General features: G+C 37.1%; 2 protein-coding genes across 3 annotated transcripts; one reads left to right on the forward strand and one right to left on the reverse strand.

The window, feature by feature from the left end:
- Window positions 1–1,049: 1,049 nt before the first annotated feature.
- lgals3a (lectin, galactoside binding soluble 3a) lies at window positions 1,050–8,182 on the reverse strand. Of its 2 annotated transcripts, XM_079436767.1 has the most exons (6): window positions 7,907–8,182; window positions 7,648–7,665; window positions 6,065–6,763; window positions 3,082–3,170; window positions 2,852–3,008; window positions 1,050–1,824 (listed from the first exon to the last, which is right to left on the reverse strand). In XM_079436767.1, exons 2-6 carry the CDS (start codon window positions 7,660–7,662, stop codon window positions 1,669–1,671), a joined length of 1,116 nt encoding a protein of 371 aa, XP_079292893.1. In that variant the 5' UTR covers window positions 7,663–7,665; window positions 7,907–8,182; the 3' UTR covers window positions 1,050–1,668. The 2 variants fall into 2 exon arrangements, with proteins under 2 accessions (XP_079292893.1, XP_079292894.1); XM_079436768.1 differs by lacking the exons at window positions 1,050–1,824; window positions 2,852–3,008; window positions 3,082–3,170 and adding an exon at window positions 3,963–5,782 and having other exon boundaries at window positions 7,907–8,126.
- Window positions 8,183–8,816: 634 nt separating this feature from the next.
- Window positions 8,817–11,865, forward strand: gmfb (glia maturation factor, beta). The gene is made up of 7 exons (XM_079436772.1): window positions 8,817–9,016; window positions 10,294–10,390; window positions 10,508–10,557; window positions 10,663–10,712; window positions 10,817–10,899; window positions 10,985–11,058; window positions 11,148–11,865. The coding sequence occupies exons 1-7, from the start codon at window positions 9,014–9,016 to the stop codon at window positions 11,217–11,219; spliced, it is 429 nt and encodes a 142-aa protein (XP_079292898.1). The 5' UTR covers window positions 8,817–9,013; the 3' UTR covers window positions 11,220–11,865.
- Window positions 11,866–13,056: the final 1,191 nt, after the last annotated feature.

Here is a 13,056-nt window from a genome sequence, read left to right on the forward strand (position 1 = left end):
TGTTCTGCTTAATATTAGTGTTAACATTGGTGTTATAGTTTAACATATGTGACCCTGGAGCACAAAACCAGTCATTAGTAGCACCACGGGTATATTTGTAGCAATAGCCAAAAATACATTGTATGGGTCAAAATGATCGATTTTTCTTTTATGCCAAAAATCATTATGATATCATGTTCCATGAGGATATTTTGTAAATTTCCTACTGTAAATATATCAAAACTTCATTTTTGATTAGTAATATGCATTGCTAAGGACTTCGTTTGGACAACTTTAAAGGTGATTTTCTCAATATTTTTGAAATGTTGGGACGTTTTTTAAATTTGAATAAAATGAAAACTAAAAGACTTTCAAAATGAGCTCATTTCAAATTTGATGCCTGCGACAGGTCTCAAAATAGTTCGGACGGGGACAACAAAGGGCTGAAAAAGCAATACATTTTGAAAAGATAAAAAACGTCCCAACATTTCCAGAATTCGGGTTGTAAAAAACACTGAGCTTTGTTGTCAGCTTTGTTGTTTTGGGTGAACTATCCCTTTAACTCTTCACCTGAACAGTTTATGTTTTTGTATATGGTATCATGATTCATGAGTCCTTTGCACAATCTGATTCTGCTTCAGCCTAGATTTAAACTGCTGATTTTGTCTGGCCAGAGGAGAATTACACTATTTCCCCGTCTAAGGCTGCTATAAAGCCACCCAGCTTTATATCAAGCTGATGTAAAGCTGCTTTGACACAATTTGTATTGTTAAAAGCGCTATACAAATAATAGTGACTTGACTTCAAATTTTCAGTTGTACAAATGCAAATGAAAGATTAAGGTTGCCTTTTTTAAATGTATAAACGCAAATGTGAAGTAATAAATAGAAACAAATTCAGAAGCTAATTCTTATACACAGATACAAAACGTATGTGACAAAGGCGGACATGGCATAAGTGCATACTTACAGTGCACAGTAAAATTCGTCTTTACAACTGTACTTTTTATGTTAAATTACTTACTCTTATCTCAGGTCAACATGCAGAATATAATATGACCAAGCACATTTCAATTGGGGCAATACAGCATTTATTCGGACATAATTATTTACTTATCTCCGTTATCACAATGATTTCATTAATATGGTTTTATTCAAAATAATGAACATTTTCCAAAATCCATACCAAATAAAATAATATTCAGCCATTAAGATCTGATGTAATTCAGCACAGTGTCACAGCCCTGGTCTGCAGTTTCCTGAATTAGAGTTTATGACCGCTCAAGGGCCTTCGTACTATACAGTGCTAATACTGAAGTTCATACTACAGGTGTGTTTGGAACAATATACGTTTTGTTTTTACAAAATTTGTCATATACATGCGAAAGTTTAACTAGCATAATGCATTCTGGTGACAGAATGAGGAAAAACAGAACGTTATGGTGCTTTAGACATATCAGTGTCCTGGTGACCTCTCAGAGGGACTTTCTTTACATCTGTATGTCATTCGTTTAGCTCATGTGTCTGAGTTTGACTAATCTGCAATGAAGAGGCAGATAACAGATACATCATTATAGCTTTTAGAAATTCCTGTTTGTCCCACTTTTTTGAAGATAAACTATACTTTTCAAGGACCAATGACTTAATGCGTCTCCTCAACATTGTCAAATCGCTCCTACGCCCCTGGGATTTAGATCATGCTGGGGGCCACGCTGAACAGGACGAGGTCTCCCTCTATGTGCAGGCGAGTGATATCCTCCATCCCGCCTGTTCTGTGCTCAAACTCCAGCAGATGAACGCCGTCTACGGCCACCTTAAACCCATCCGTCTCCACCAGGATCTTCAGCTGCACACACAAACACATTATGAAAACTCAACTGAAATCCATTATGGTTTAAAGGAATAATTCACCCAAAAATAATTTTTTTTTTGAAAATTTGCTAATCAAAGGATCCTCTGCAGTGAATGGGTGCCGTTAGAATGAGAGTTCAAACAGCTAATCAAAAACATCACAATAAACCACAAGTAATCCACACAACTTCATTCAATCAGTTAACATCATGTGAAGTAAAAGGTTGTGTGTTTGTAAGAAACATATCAATCATTAAGATGTTTTAACTTTAAACTGTCGCTTCTGGGCAAAATGCAAGTGCATAATTTATAATGCTTCCCTCAATAAAAAAGTCCATCCCCTGTCTCACATCAAATTTCACCAACATATTTGTTTAGAACTGTTTTCAATTGTAAATGGTGCTTGATGTGTGCATGTTTCTCCTCTGATTCAGAAGAAACGACACTTTCACAGGAGAAAGCAATATTATGGATAGAGGACACATATTTTAGCCAGAAGCAGCAGTTTGAAGTTAAAATCTTAATGTCTTATGATGGATTTGTTTATTACAAACAAGGAACTTTTTACTTCACAAGACAACTGTTGAACTGAATTATTGTGATGTTTTTATAAGCAGCTTGGACTCTGACGGCACCCATTCACTGCAGAGTATCCATCGGTGAGCGAGTGAAGTAATGCTAAATTTAATAAAATCTGTTCCAATACAACAAACAAACAGACTTATCTACATCTTGGATGGCATGAGGATGAGTAGATTATTGGCTAAAGGGGAGTAAATTATTTTCATATTTGGCTTATCTATTCTATTTCATTCCATAGGAAAAAAATTCTGATCAATGAGGACCAGAAACTGTTTGGTTAACCACATTCTCCAAAACATCTTCTTTTGTGTTAAACAGAAGAAAAACATTCATACAGGTTTGCAACAACTTAAGGTTGAGTAAATGATGAGAGAATTTTCAGTTTTGGGTGAACTATTCCTTTAAGTTCCTTCTCTAATGGGTAAATCAGGATGCTGTACCTCAAACTGTCTGCCCTGCACAAAGGGAAATCCTCCCTCCCTCTCCTCCGGACCCCAGCAGCCCCCAAGCTGTGTGTTCCGTACGATGGTGTTCTCATGGAAACGAGGGTTGAAATGGAAAACTACGTCATGCCCCCTCACAAAATCTACATGGAACCTGAGAAAAGAGAAGTGAGAGTTTGCTTTGGACATGCAGAAGTAATGCTGCATCTTGTTGTTTTTTTTATTACCTGTTTCCTCCTGGTACTGGCTCACCCACTATAGTAATCACGAGGCGGGGCATTATCCCTGCATGCAGCGGAAGATCGTACGGCAATGGCTAAAACACACACACATACACAAAAGTTATTTGAGTTCTTTAACAGTTGCAACAGGTGTCTACATTAAGAACATATGTAAAGATTGGCCTTCAGAATCTATCCTTGTTACTGTATATTGTGGTACCGCAAATAGGGATGTACAATATGATGATATCAGTAGCTTTATAAATATCAATCATGTTTAATAGTATTAACTGATACTATGTACAAAAATGAAATATCCACCAAAAACCAATATGGTATAGTTAGATTGTGCACCCCTAACTGCAAATAATTTTTTTTTTTGCAAGCAGTTACACCTGATAAACTATTCTAAAATGAAATTTATATCCCAGAATTTGAGAGAAGATCAGAAGAGACATAAAATTGCGATCTTTTACAAATACACTATACCATTCAAAAGTTTGGGGTCAGTAAGATTTTTTAATATTTAAACATTAAAATTAAAAACTTTTGAGCATTTATGTGATCAAAAATATAGTAAAAACTGTAATATTGAAGAATATACAGAATATACAATATTGAAGAAATATGAAGAATAATTACAATTTAATATAACTGGTTTCTATTTTAATTTATTTTAAAATGCAATTTATTTCTGTAATGCAAAGCTGAATTTTCAGCATCATTACTCCAGTATTCAGTGTCCCATGATACTTCACAAATCATTCTATGCTGATTTGCTGCTAAAGAAACATTTTTTATTATTACTGTTGAAAATGGTCGTGCTGTTTAATATTTTTGTGGGAACTATGATATGATACAGGATTCTATGATGAATAAAAAGTTCAGACAAACAGCATTTATTTGAAATAGAAATCTTTAGCAACATTATATAAACATTACTGTCATGATCAGTTTAATAGATCTTTGCAAAATAAAAATACATTTTTACTGACCCCAAACTTTTAATTAAAATGATTATAAAGCACAAATATATGCATTATCCTCATTTCAGTGTTGGATCAGCCCTATTATCCTGAGAGCTCGATTTACACATTAAGTGTAGAGACTTGACAGGCTTCATCATCTGTTAATACATTTTCCCATCATGTCTCTGAGTTGCTTCCATTCCCTATCCTAAAATTCCATCTCTGGTTTTTCCATAGTGTGCAAAATACCAGGAATCCCTCCCTGACATTAAACAGGACTGTTCAATTCAAAGGCATATTTTCCAGCTTGAACTGAACAGATATTCTAAGAGAAGCAAGTTACTAATCACCACAAAAGCCTATGTATACTAAACAGCAAATATCCAAACACACATGCCCTTTCTCTTTCTCCTATGCCACGTCACAAATCACATGACAAACCGCAAAAGTGCTCATGACATTACCTAGTTTATAAACAACTTTGCTATGGCAACACTGTGACAAAGCTCATAAACTACCAAACCCAGATTCCAAACCCCACCCACTGACTCATGATTCCCCTCAGTGAATAAAGCCTGGTATGATCAAACACACACACATGCACACTGTTTATGAACAAACATGTGCAAATTTGTGATAATAAACTATAAAATAATAAAAATCACGAAGCCTTTCTATATCACGAATATTCACTATTGTTCATAAGTTTGGGATCAGTAAGATTTCATACACAGATGGATTAAACTAATCAAAAGTTACAGCAAATAAATGCATGATGTTACAGGAGATTTTTATTTAAAAAAATGCTATTCTTTTGAACGTTGTATTGATTGAATAATGCAAAAAAATTATTAGAGTTTTACAAATATATTAAGCAGGACAAGTGTTTCCAATAATGATAATAATAAGAAATATATATTTGAGCAGCAAATCAGCATATTAATGATTTCTAAAACATTGTGTGACATTGAAGACTGGAGCAATACCTGCTGAAAATTTTGTTTTGTCATTACAAGAATAAATTACACTATAAAATGTTAAAACAGAAACAGAGAATTAAAATTTCAATATTTAATAATATTTTGGTCATATAAATGCAGCCTTGGTGAGCATAAGAGAATTTGTTCAAAAACATTCAAATCTTCCCAACCCCAAACCTTTGAAGAGTAGTGTAAATATTAAAATTTTTATATATGATCATCGAATGCAAAATAAAATGTATCAGATTTATGAAATTGATTATCATAGGTTTCAGTCCTCATACTCCTCTCTGCCCCAAATATTAATGAAGACCATACAGTATGCCACTGTATATGAACAAAAATGCCAACCTACAATTTCAGACAAAAGCGGATGCTGACAAATAAATTGAGCCCATAAAAAACCTTTAATTACAATAATATTAATTTCATCTGTTTGTTGTATTACCACAAAGTGCATTATTTTTTTTCTCTTTTTCAAGCAATTAAATCATTAAAACAACGAACTTTTAAAAGTATAATATTAATAATCATGAATGTACTGTGCAGCAGTTAAGTAGCTCAGCTACATTAAATATGTGCATTTGTTTGCAAAGGTGATATGCTTATATATCAGTACGAGCAATGTACTCAGTGTCCACAACTCTGAGCTCTGATTGGATGCTAACGGGGGTCTTTGTGATGGCTGTGGTGCCGTCCTCCTCCTGTCATTGGCTGTGCTGTTCATTGTGTTCAAAAATATGGTGGTCTATATGGTGGCTGAAAAACAAGAAGAGGAGCTTTTGAGATCTACATAAGATGTGCATGAGTTTAAGATCTGCAGGCTGATCCAGCAGAATGAGACCAGAGAAGGAGCATCCAAGACCTCAAGAGCCAAACCTACAACCCTGAAAGCAATGCTTATGTCACCAACACTCTCAGAAAACAAACTCCAGCAGATTAAAGCAGAGCCATCACCCAAACAAACCCATCATATGCACTTTTGAGCAGACACATGCCAAACCTCTTTATAGACCCATTCAAACAGTCATTATTGCTCACCAGCATTCCACCTGGAGCTGCAGGCCCTCCATATGGTCCCATGGGCCCTGGACCGAAGCCTCCTGGTGGGCCAGGTTGAGGAGGGAAGCCCCCTCCGGGTGAACCCCAGGATCCTGGTGGTACTGGGGGAAACATTCCTCCTCCATATCCCGGGCCTCCATCTGGTGGAAAAGCACCAGGGCCTCCTGGGCCGTACATACCAGGCCCAGATGGACCTGCTGGGTAAGGCACGTTTGGATATGGGCCCTGTGGAGCCCCAGGTGGGGAGGGGAACTGTCCAGGAACGGGGTATGGCATAGGTGCCCCACCTGGTGGGAACTGACCTGGCATCGAGGGGAACTGTCCTGGAGCTCCAGGGTTGGAGGGGAACTGTCCTGGAGCTCCAGGGTTGGAGGGGAACTGTCCAGGTACGCCTGGTCCTGGAGGGTATCCACCTGGGGCAGCAGGGGCTCCGGGAAACTGGCCAGGGGCTCCTGGGCCGTGTGGAAACTGACCTGGGGCAGACGGCCCAGTCTGAGGAAAGCCAGGTGCTGTTGGTTGGGCAGGGCCTGCTGAGGGTGGAAAATGAGGGCCACCAGGGGCTGCACCAGGCCAGCCAGGATTAGTGGGGGGCGGAGCCCCATTTCCAGGAGCTGATGGATTGGTGTGCTTAGTTTTTGATGCTTCATTAGAAACATCATCTGGAATTGCGTCAGCAAGCTACAGAAAGACAATGCAGAAAAAGCACAGCAAATAAAACACTAGCTGAGAGTTTTATCAGAGAGACTTCTGGTCTGTTATTATCATTGCAAATCCAAAAACTAACTAGGGCAAACAGTGGGGTCCAAAAGTCTGAAACCAGATTGAAAATATGAGATTAAAAACTAAATTAAACCAGTAAATAAACAGAAAATTGTAGGACTGTGTAAAAAAAAAACCCATTATGATACCAAATTATTATTTTTTAATATTCCACAATGTTTCTAGGTACTACTAGCTAATTAAATAAACAAATGTGTGACATTTCAATTCCTTTTGGCAAAAGGTTAGACATTTTTGCATCCACTAAAGTACAAGATGCTCTTTGGATGAAATCATGCTGGACAACATGATCATCAGGCTTGTGGAGTTGATACAGCTAAAGTGCTCCTGTCATTAAAGCAAAAAACATTTTTTTTTAATGCATTAAACACGTTTTATTTTAACTTATTGTTTTCTTATGCTAATAGTTTTAATACAACATTTCATTTCATACATTTTAATACAAAATAGATACATTCTGTAATTAAATTGTAAAAGAATGCACAACAGAAACTTTTTCACTGGTGGTCTTATGCTGGTCTCACTGTATATTTATAAACAGAATATTCTGGTATATCTATACTATTTTGCATTGAATTTTTGAATATATGTGCTGAATAAATATATCAATTAAACTGATGGGGAAAATAAATACAGTAACTGGGTCTACTAATCATTTCTACTGCTGGTAACTGATAAAATAACACAAAATGTCTTACTTTACTAACAGAAGAAAATACAGCCCATGCTGATAACAGTGAACTATTAAAGAAGTTTACTTAGAAAACAGTTCAAACACTTACCGAAAAGTCTGCCATGGCCTAAAACAGATACAAACAGTGACACTTAATGACATACAATTCAGATTGTGTCATAAGTCTAGTACAAGCACACAACTAGTCATACAGACGCTGTTAATAGAGCCTAACGTCAATGTATATACAAACTTATACTTTAAAACGTAAGATTAAATCAGGCATTTCAACTCTACATTGATTAATCTGAGTGGGGCTATACATGCGCATTTGAGTGAACTGTAAGCAGTTTTGTGGGCATCAGCACCTCGACTGGATCAGGGCCTGCGGTTCGAGGACTCGGGGTTCAGAGCAGCACCAGTTCCCGAAAAGATCCGAAAGTCAGAATTACTAAACTCTATACAGGAAGTGAGGCGATAACTGGAACATTGAGGATTTTCAACGGCGAGTTTGAAAACAGTGTGAGTACCAAATAATATGGATGACACAGTAACTACTGTAGTTAAAAGAACAGGACAATCTACTGTGTTTATAGATCAGATATGAGCGCAATGCACGCGCATGCTCCCCGATGGGCGTGTCCTCTGAGGGATGGGCCGGATCATCTACGCATGCGCGGGGTTACTGTGACGAAGGGGGCGTTTTCAACCCTTGGGAGGCTTAATAATATAACAACCATAATAAAATGAATCACAGCCTTACAACTGGCTTAGAAACTTTTTCAGTTTTATAAATGTCACTTAAATGCCTTGAAAAGGTGAGGCTTTAACAACAAATGGTGAATGTTGAAGTGAAGGTTGACAAAATGTTGATTGTTTCGGGTTTGTAGTTACTGATAAATTTATATTTTCCATAAATTAAGAAAGAAATTGATATTTTAATGCTTATATCATATATAAAAAAACTAATACTTAAAAAGGAGTGGGACTTCAACATGTTCTGTAGCTATTTCTGAATGTGCTTTTTAGTTAAATACGTTCTGTATATTTTATTAATATTGTTATCATTATTTTAAACTTGTACATTGAATATTACTTTAACACTGCTGAATAAATTAAATAAATTAATTATGGCTATATTTTAAGATATTAAATGCATTCACTTGGGACACATTTGCGTGCATTTCATATACTCATTTATTTATTTTGAACGAATAGCTGGCAATATATCTAAATCCTCTAATTTCCCCGTAGGGTGGAGAAAATCGTGCATCTGATAGTTCTTTCCATGAGCATCTGTTCATGTCTAAAATGCTGCTGTTCTGGGATCCGACGGATCTCGTCCTTTTATGGGTGAAATAACCTGATCCTAGTACAGCCCTTCATGCAAATCCTGGCGCGTTCCAGCGCTCTGATTGGTCGAACGAGCGTCACGGTAGAACTCCTGCACTGCTGAGCTCGTGCCGTCTGTGAAAATGGTGAGTATAAAAACTGCCTTGGATTAATAAGAACATTTGTATGGCGGCCCTCTCTTGTAGGATGTATAATAATACGGAGGCATTTACAAATAACGTCGTACGCCTCTACGGTCTGGGATAGGTGTATGTTAGAGGGGTTGTTTTTTCTGAGCCCTGTTGCAGTTCCACCCAGTGCTTTGTGAAGAGCTGCATGTCAAACCAAACCCTCTCTTGCATTACACCGACTTCATAAAGTTTACCAAAATAAAGGCACGTTTGGCGTTAAATATACCCCAGAACTCTGTTTTGAATGTTCATGAGATAGGATTGCCGTGCATAATTGCGATATGATGGAATTCAGTCGGCTCCGGGGGAATTCTCATTTCCTGTTGCAGTCGTGCTCACACTTCAGTATTTCAAGGAAATTTGGGAAATCTGCGAAGCGACAAAGAGACGGTGTGGCTCCTTTACTTTGAATGGCACGTCAAGCCACGATCAAACAGTGTAATCAAATCAGAGCAGAAAAGACAAGCAATGTAATTAATTTTTTTTGCATTCCACCACATCGACAGCCAAGAACGTGATTGTTCTCCTGATTACATCAGTGTGATGATGACCTACACTGATTGTCATGGTGCATGACTTTTGTGAACTCCTTTTCTTTGTGATGTTGTGTGCCAGAGTAGACAGGTGGTTTTATTGGTGAGTTGTTGAGAGATTTCAAGTTTGTTAACAGAATTACACAATCAGAAGAAATATTTCCCATGCTCACTGTATTTAGTCTGTTGGTTACTTGTTACTCTCAACATTTTCCAAGACCCCCTTTGTCCAGGTCAATATTTGAAGGCTCCACTATTTAAGCTGATACGTTCCTCTGGTAGTACTAAAAATAAATAAACTCAAAAATATGATGTCAGTTTATTGTTGCACATTTTTATTTTTGTGTTTCTAGTATTTGTACATTAAATTTGTAGTATTTTAATTAAGATTAGATTATAACTACATGTATGTAATTATAAGATTTATTGGGCCCCCCAAAACTTTGCAAAGGCCCCTAGTGAACCCCGGCCCTCAGTTGAGAACCAATACTTTGACTAAGTGTGTCCCTCCCTAACCTGTATAACTCCTAATCAAAGAGATTAATTGGGAGTTTCTCTGGTTATGTAGCTTTATGTATTACATATACACTACTACTATTCAAAGGTTTGGATGCAATTAACTAAGCAGACTGAAAATAGTAATAAAGCTGACTGACATGTGGTAAATAGTAACAATAATGTTTGTGTGTGTGTGTGCAGAGTGAGTCTTTAGTTGTGTGTGAGGTGGACGAAGACCTGGTGAAAAAGTTGCGGGATTTCCGCTTCAGGAAGGAGACTAATAACGCTGCCATCATCAGTGAGTCAAACTGAAATTAAACTCTTACCCACTCAAGCTGTTCCATATATGCTTACACTTTCTCATATAGCATTAGGACTGAATGATGATATTGCTGTTTTTGACCTCTGGTTACAGTGAAGATTGATAAAGACAAACAGCTGGTGATTCTGGAGGAGGAGCATGAGGTAAATACACACGTTATTGCAGAAATATGCAATACACAACTTTCTAGAGGGACTAATAATTGATCAGATTAGTGGTGTAAACCAAGGTTTGATTTCTCCTTGTAGGATATTTCCCCTGAAGACCTGAAGAACGAGCTACCAGAGAGACAGCCCAGATATCCTTCAGTAAAACAAAACTCACTCTGTGCTGTACTGTGATTAAACTCATGAAATGTGTCTATTCAACATTACAATCAATGGATTTCTTAACCTGTGACACATTTGTAGTCTACAGCTATAAGTACCAGCACGATGATGGGAGAGTGTCCTACCCTCTGTGTTTTATCTTCTCCAGTCCTGTTGGTAAAGAAAATGCACACATTCAATAGTCAACATGAACAAACCCTGTAATACGAGGCAGTCTCTAAAATGAAACTTAATTTCCCAGGATGCAAACCTGAGCAGCAGATGATGTATGCCGGCAGCAAAAACAAACTGGTACAGACGGTTGAACTGACCAAGGTGAGCTCTAGCTAACACACATAACCTTACACACAGTGATTTGGTGGGAATATGTTATTAAATTTTTTTCTGTATCTGCTTTCTCTCAGGTGTTTGAGATCAGGAACACTGAAGACTTGACAGAGGAGTGGCTCCGAGAGAAACTGGGCTTCTTCCGCTAAGAAAGGACCAAACAAGCTAACACTCGTGTTTAAAGAGTGACCGAGATGGGACCATCACCTCCAAACGGAGAGAATACCATAGTCCATCTGATAATGTCTGTTTGTGTATGTTTGAATGCTTCTGCCCAAACTCTAAACCCGCCTGTACCAGTTTAAAATGACAGAAATTTGAGGTGCAAAGAAAAGAAAATGTGAAAGGAAATTCCACATATACACTGAACAATTCCTTGGATTTTTAAAAGTATTCCGCACTCATCCCTGAGCAGTAACGTATGTACTGGCCTGCATAGGTGGTCCAGTCTTACTGCCATGATAGTTGGATGACATGTTGTGATTTTATGTCAGCTATCCTTTATGATAGATGACATGGCAACAGATTTAAACATTGTAAAAATCTATAATGTGGCATGTTTTGCCCATTTTGGTATAAAATCACGTAAGTCTTCATGTAGAGCCCTGAAAAGGGCCAAACATTTTCTTCCTTTGTAATGCATTTTCTAACTTTAATTTGACCAAACATGAATTATTTTGGCTAGGTATGTGTTGAACTGTAACGGTAGGTGAAGAGGTCAGAAGTCTTATTGATGTTTTTGGGAGAAATCATTTACATTTTCTGACCTGTTGTCATAAATTCATTCCTTTTTTTTTTTAATTCTTTTTAAATCTGTGCTCACAGCGTGATAAACAAATCTTGACTAAAGCTCTAGAATCTGTGAGGACAATTGGGGGAAAGTTCTGGGACTAATTTTACTTGATTTAGTGTTTTTGGCAGAGGGACATACCCAGACGTCCTTAATCACACGTGCAGGTTTAGATGGACAGCGGCAGAGATGTGCTATGGTGTTATTCTGCCACAGGCAATCATTAATTCCTCTTTCTCACTGTCCAACTAAACACTGGAATAAAGCTGGTGTCACTATTCTTAAGTTTATGCAAAGCATCACTTTTTCCGTATTTATGTAAAAAAACTATCTTTCTATTGGCAAAATGTAAACACTGGAGATTTCTTAAATGTTCAAAGCTTAACAGAGTAATATGAATAGTTTAAGGAAGTGATGTTATTATGTGTTTGAGAAGTAATACCTTGGCAGATCTCAACATCTTTCAGAATTTGTGAGCTCTAATGTGGGTCAGGCTCATTTCTGTACATCTGTAGAACCCGTAACACCTGTGATTAGTGCCGTTTCCTACTAAACACTGATTGCTCACTTTGGTGGTTTGTATGATGTGGACATCACATGATATGTCCCATACAGTAGTGAACTGTGTATGTGTTTAACATTTAATTTTTAATGACTGAAGAAATTTTTCCTGATCATTTATAACTCAAGTTCTCTCTTGAAACCAGAAGAAACTTTCAATATGTGTCTCAATTACATTTGTCTGCTGTTTTGAATAATTAAAAGTTTTTTTCCTTTGAAAATGCGACCATGTGCTTAACTGGAGTGTTCTTGATTGGTATTCACACCTTGTTCTATTTTTAAACTTCTTAATTGTACTGTGCATCATGTGTTTTTATTTGTATTTTTTACATGTATTCTGTAAGCAAAGGGTGAAATATTGTCTGTACAAAATACACTGAATGTTAACATGTTAAATATCGGTACGCTACTGGTTTTAGCAAATTTTACAGGTGGGCATTTTCTGCATTCCTGCTTACTTGGGTAGGAAGTATCTGGTAAGAGAGCAAATATAATTCCATTATAAACAGACATGGTAAATTAACTATTCTATATTCCACAAATGCAGGGTTTGCATTAGTAAACCAGTATTAGGTCAATGGTACATGCATTACAACATTCACAGTCACATTCGTATGGTTTTGCTTTTATCTGTC

This window comes from Barbus barbus (genome assembly GCF_936440315.1).
Source record: "Barbus barbus genome assembly, chromosome: 16".
Taxonomy (NCBI): domain Eukaryota; kingdom Metazoa; phylum Chordata; class Actinopteri; order Cypriniformes; family Cyprinidae; genus Barbus; species Barbus barbus.

Coding starts and splice junctions, on each gene's coding strand:
- lgals3a (XM_079436767.1), bottom strand. Junction 3,171..6,064: donor CAGCTCCAGGTGGAATGCTG/GTGAGCAATAAT, acceptor TGTGTGTTTTAG/CCATTGCCGTACGATCTTCC. Junction 3,009..3,081: donor CCAGTACCAGGAGGAAACAG/GTAATAAAAAAA, acceptor CTCTTTTCTCAG/GTTCCATGTAGATTTTGTGA.
- gmfb (XM_079436772.1), top strand. Junction 10,713..10,816: donor CTACCAGAGAGACAGCCCAG/ATATCCTTCAGT, acceptor AACCTGTGACAC/ATTTGTAGTCTACAGCTATA. Junction 10,900..10,984: donor TATCTTCTCCAGTCCTGTTG/GTAAAGAAAATG, acceptor TTAATTTCCCAG/GATGCAAACCTGAGCAGCAG.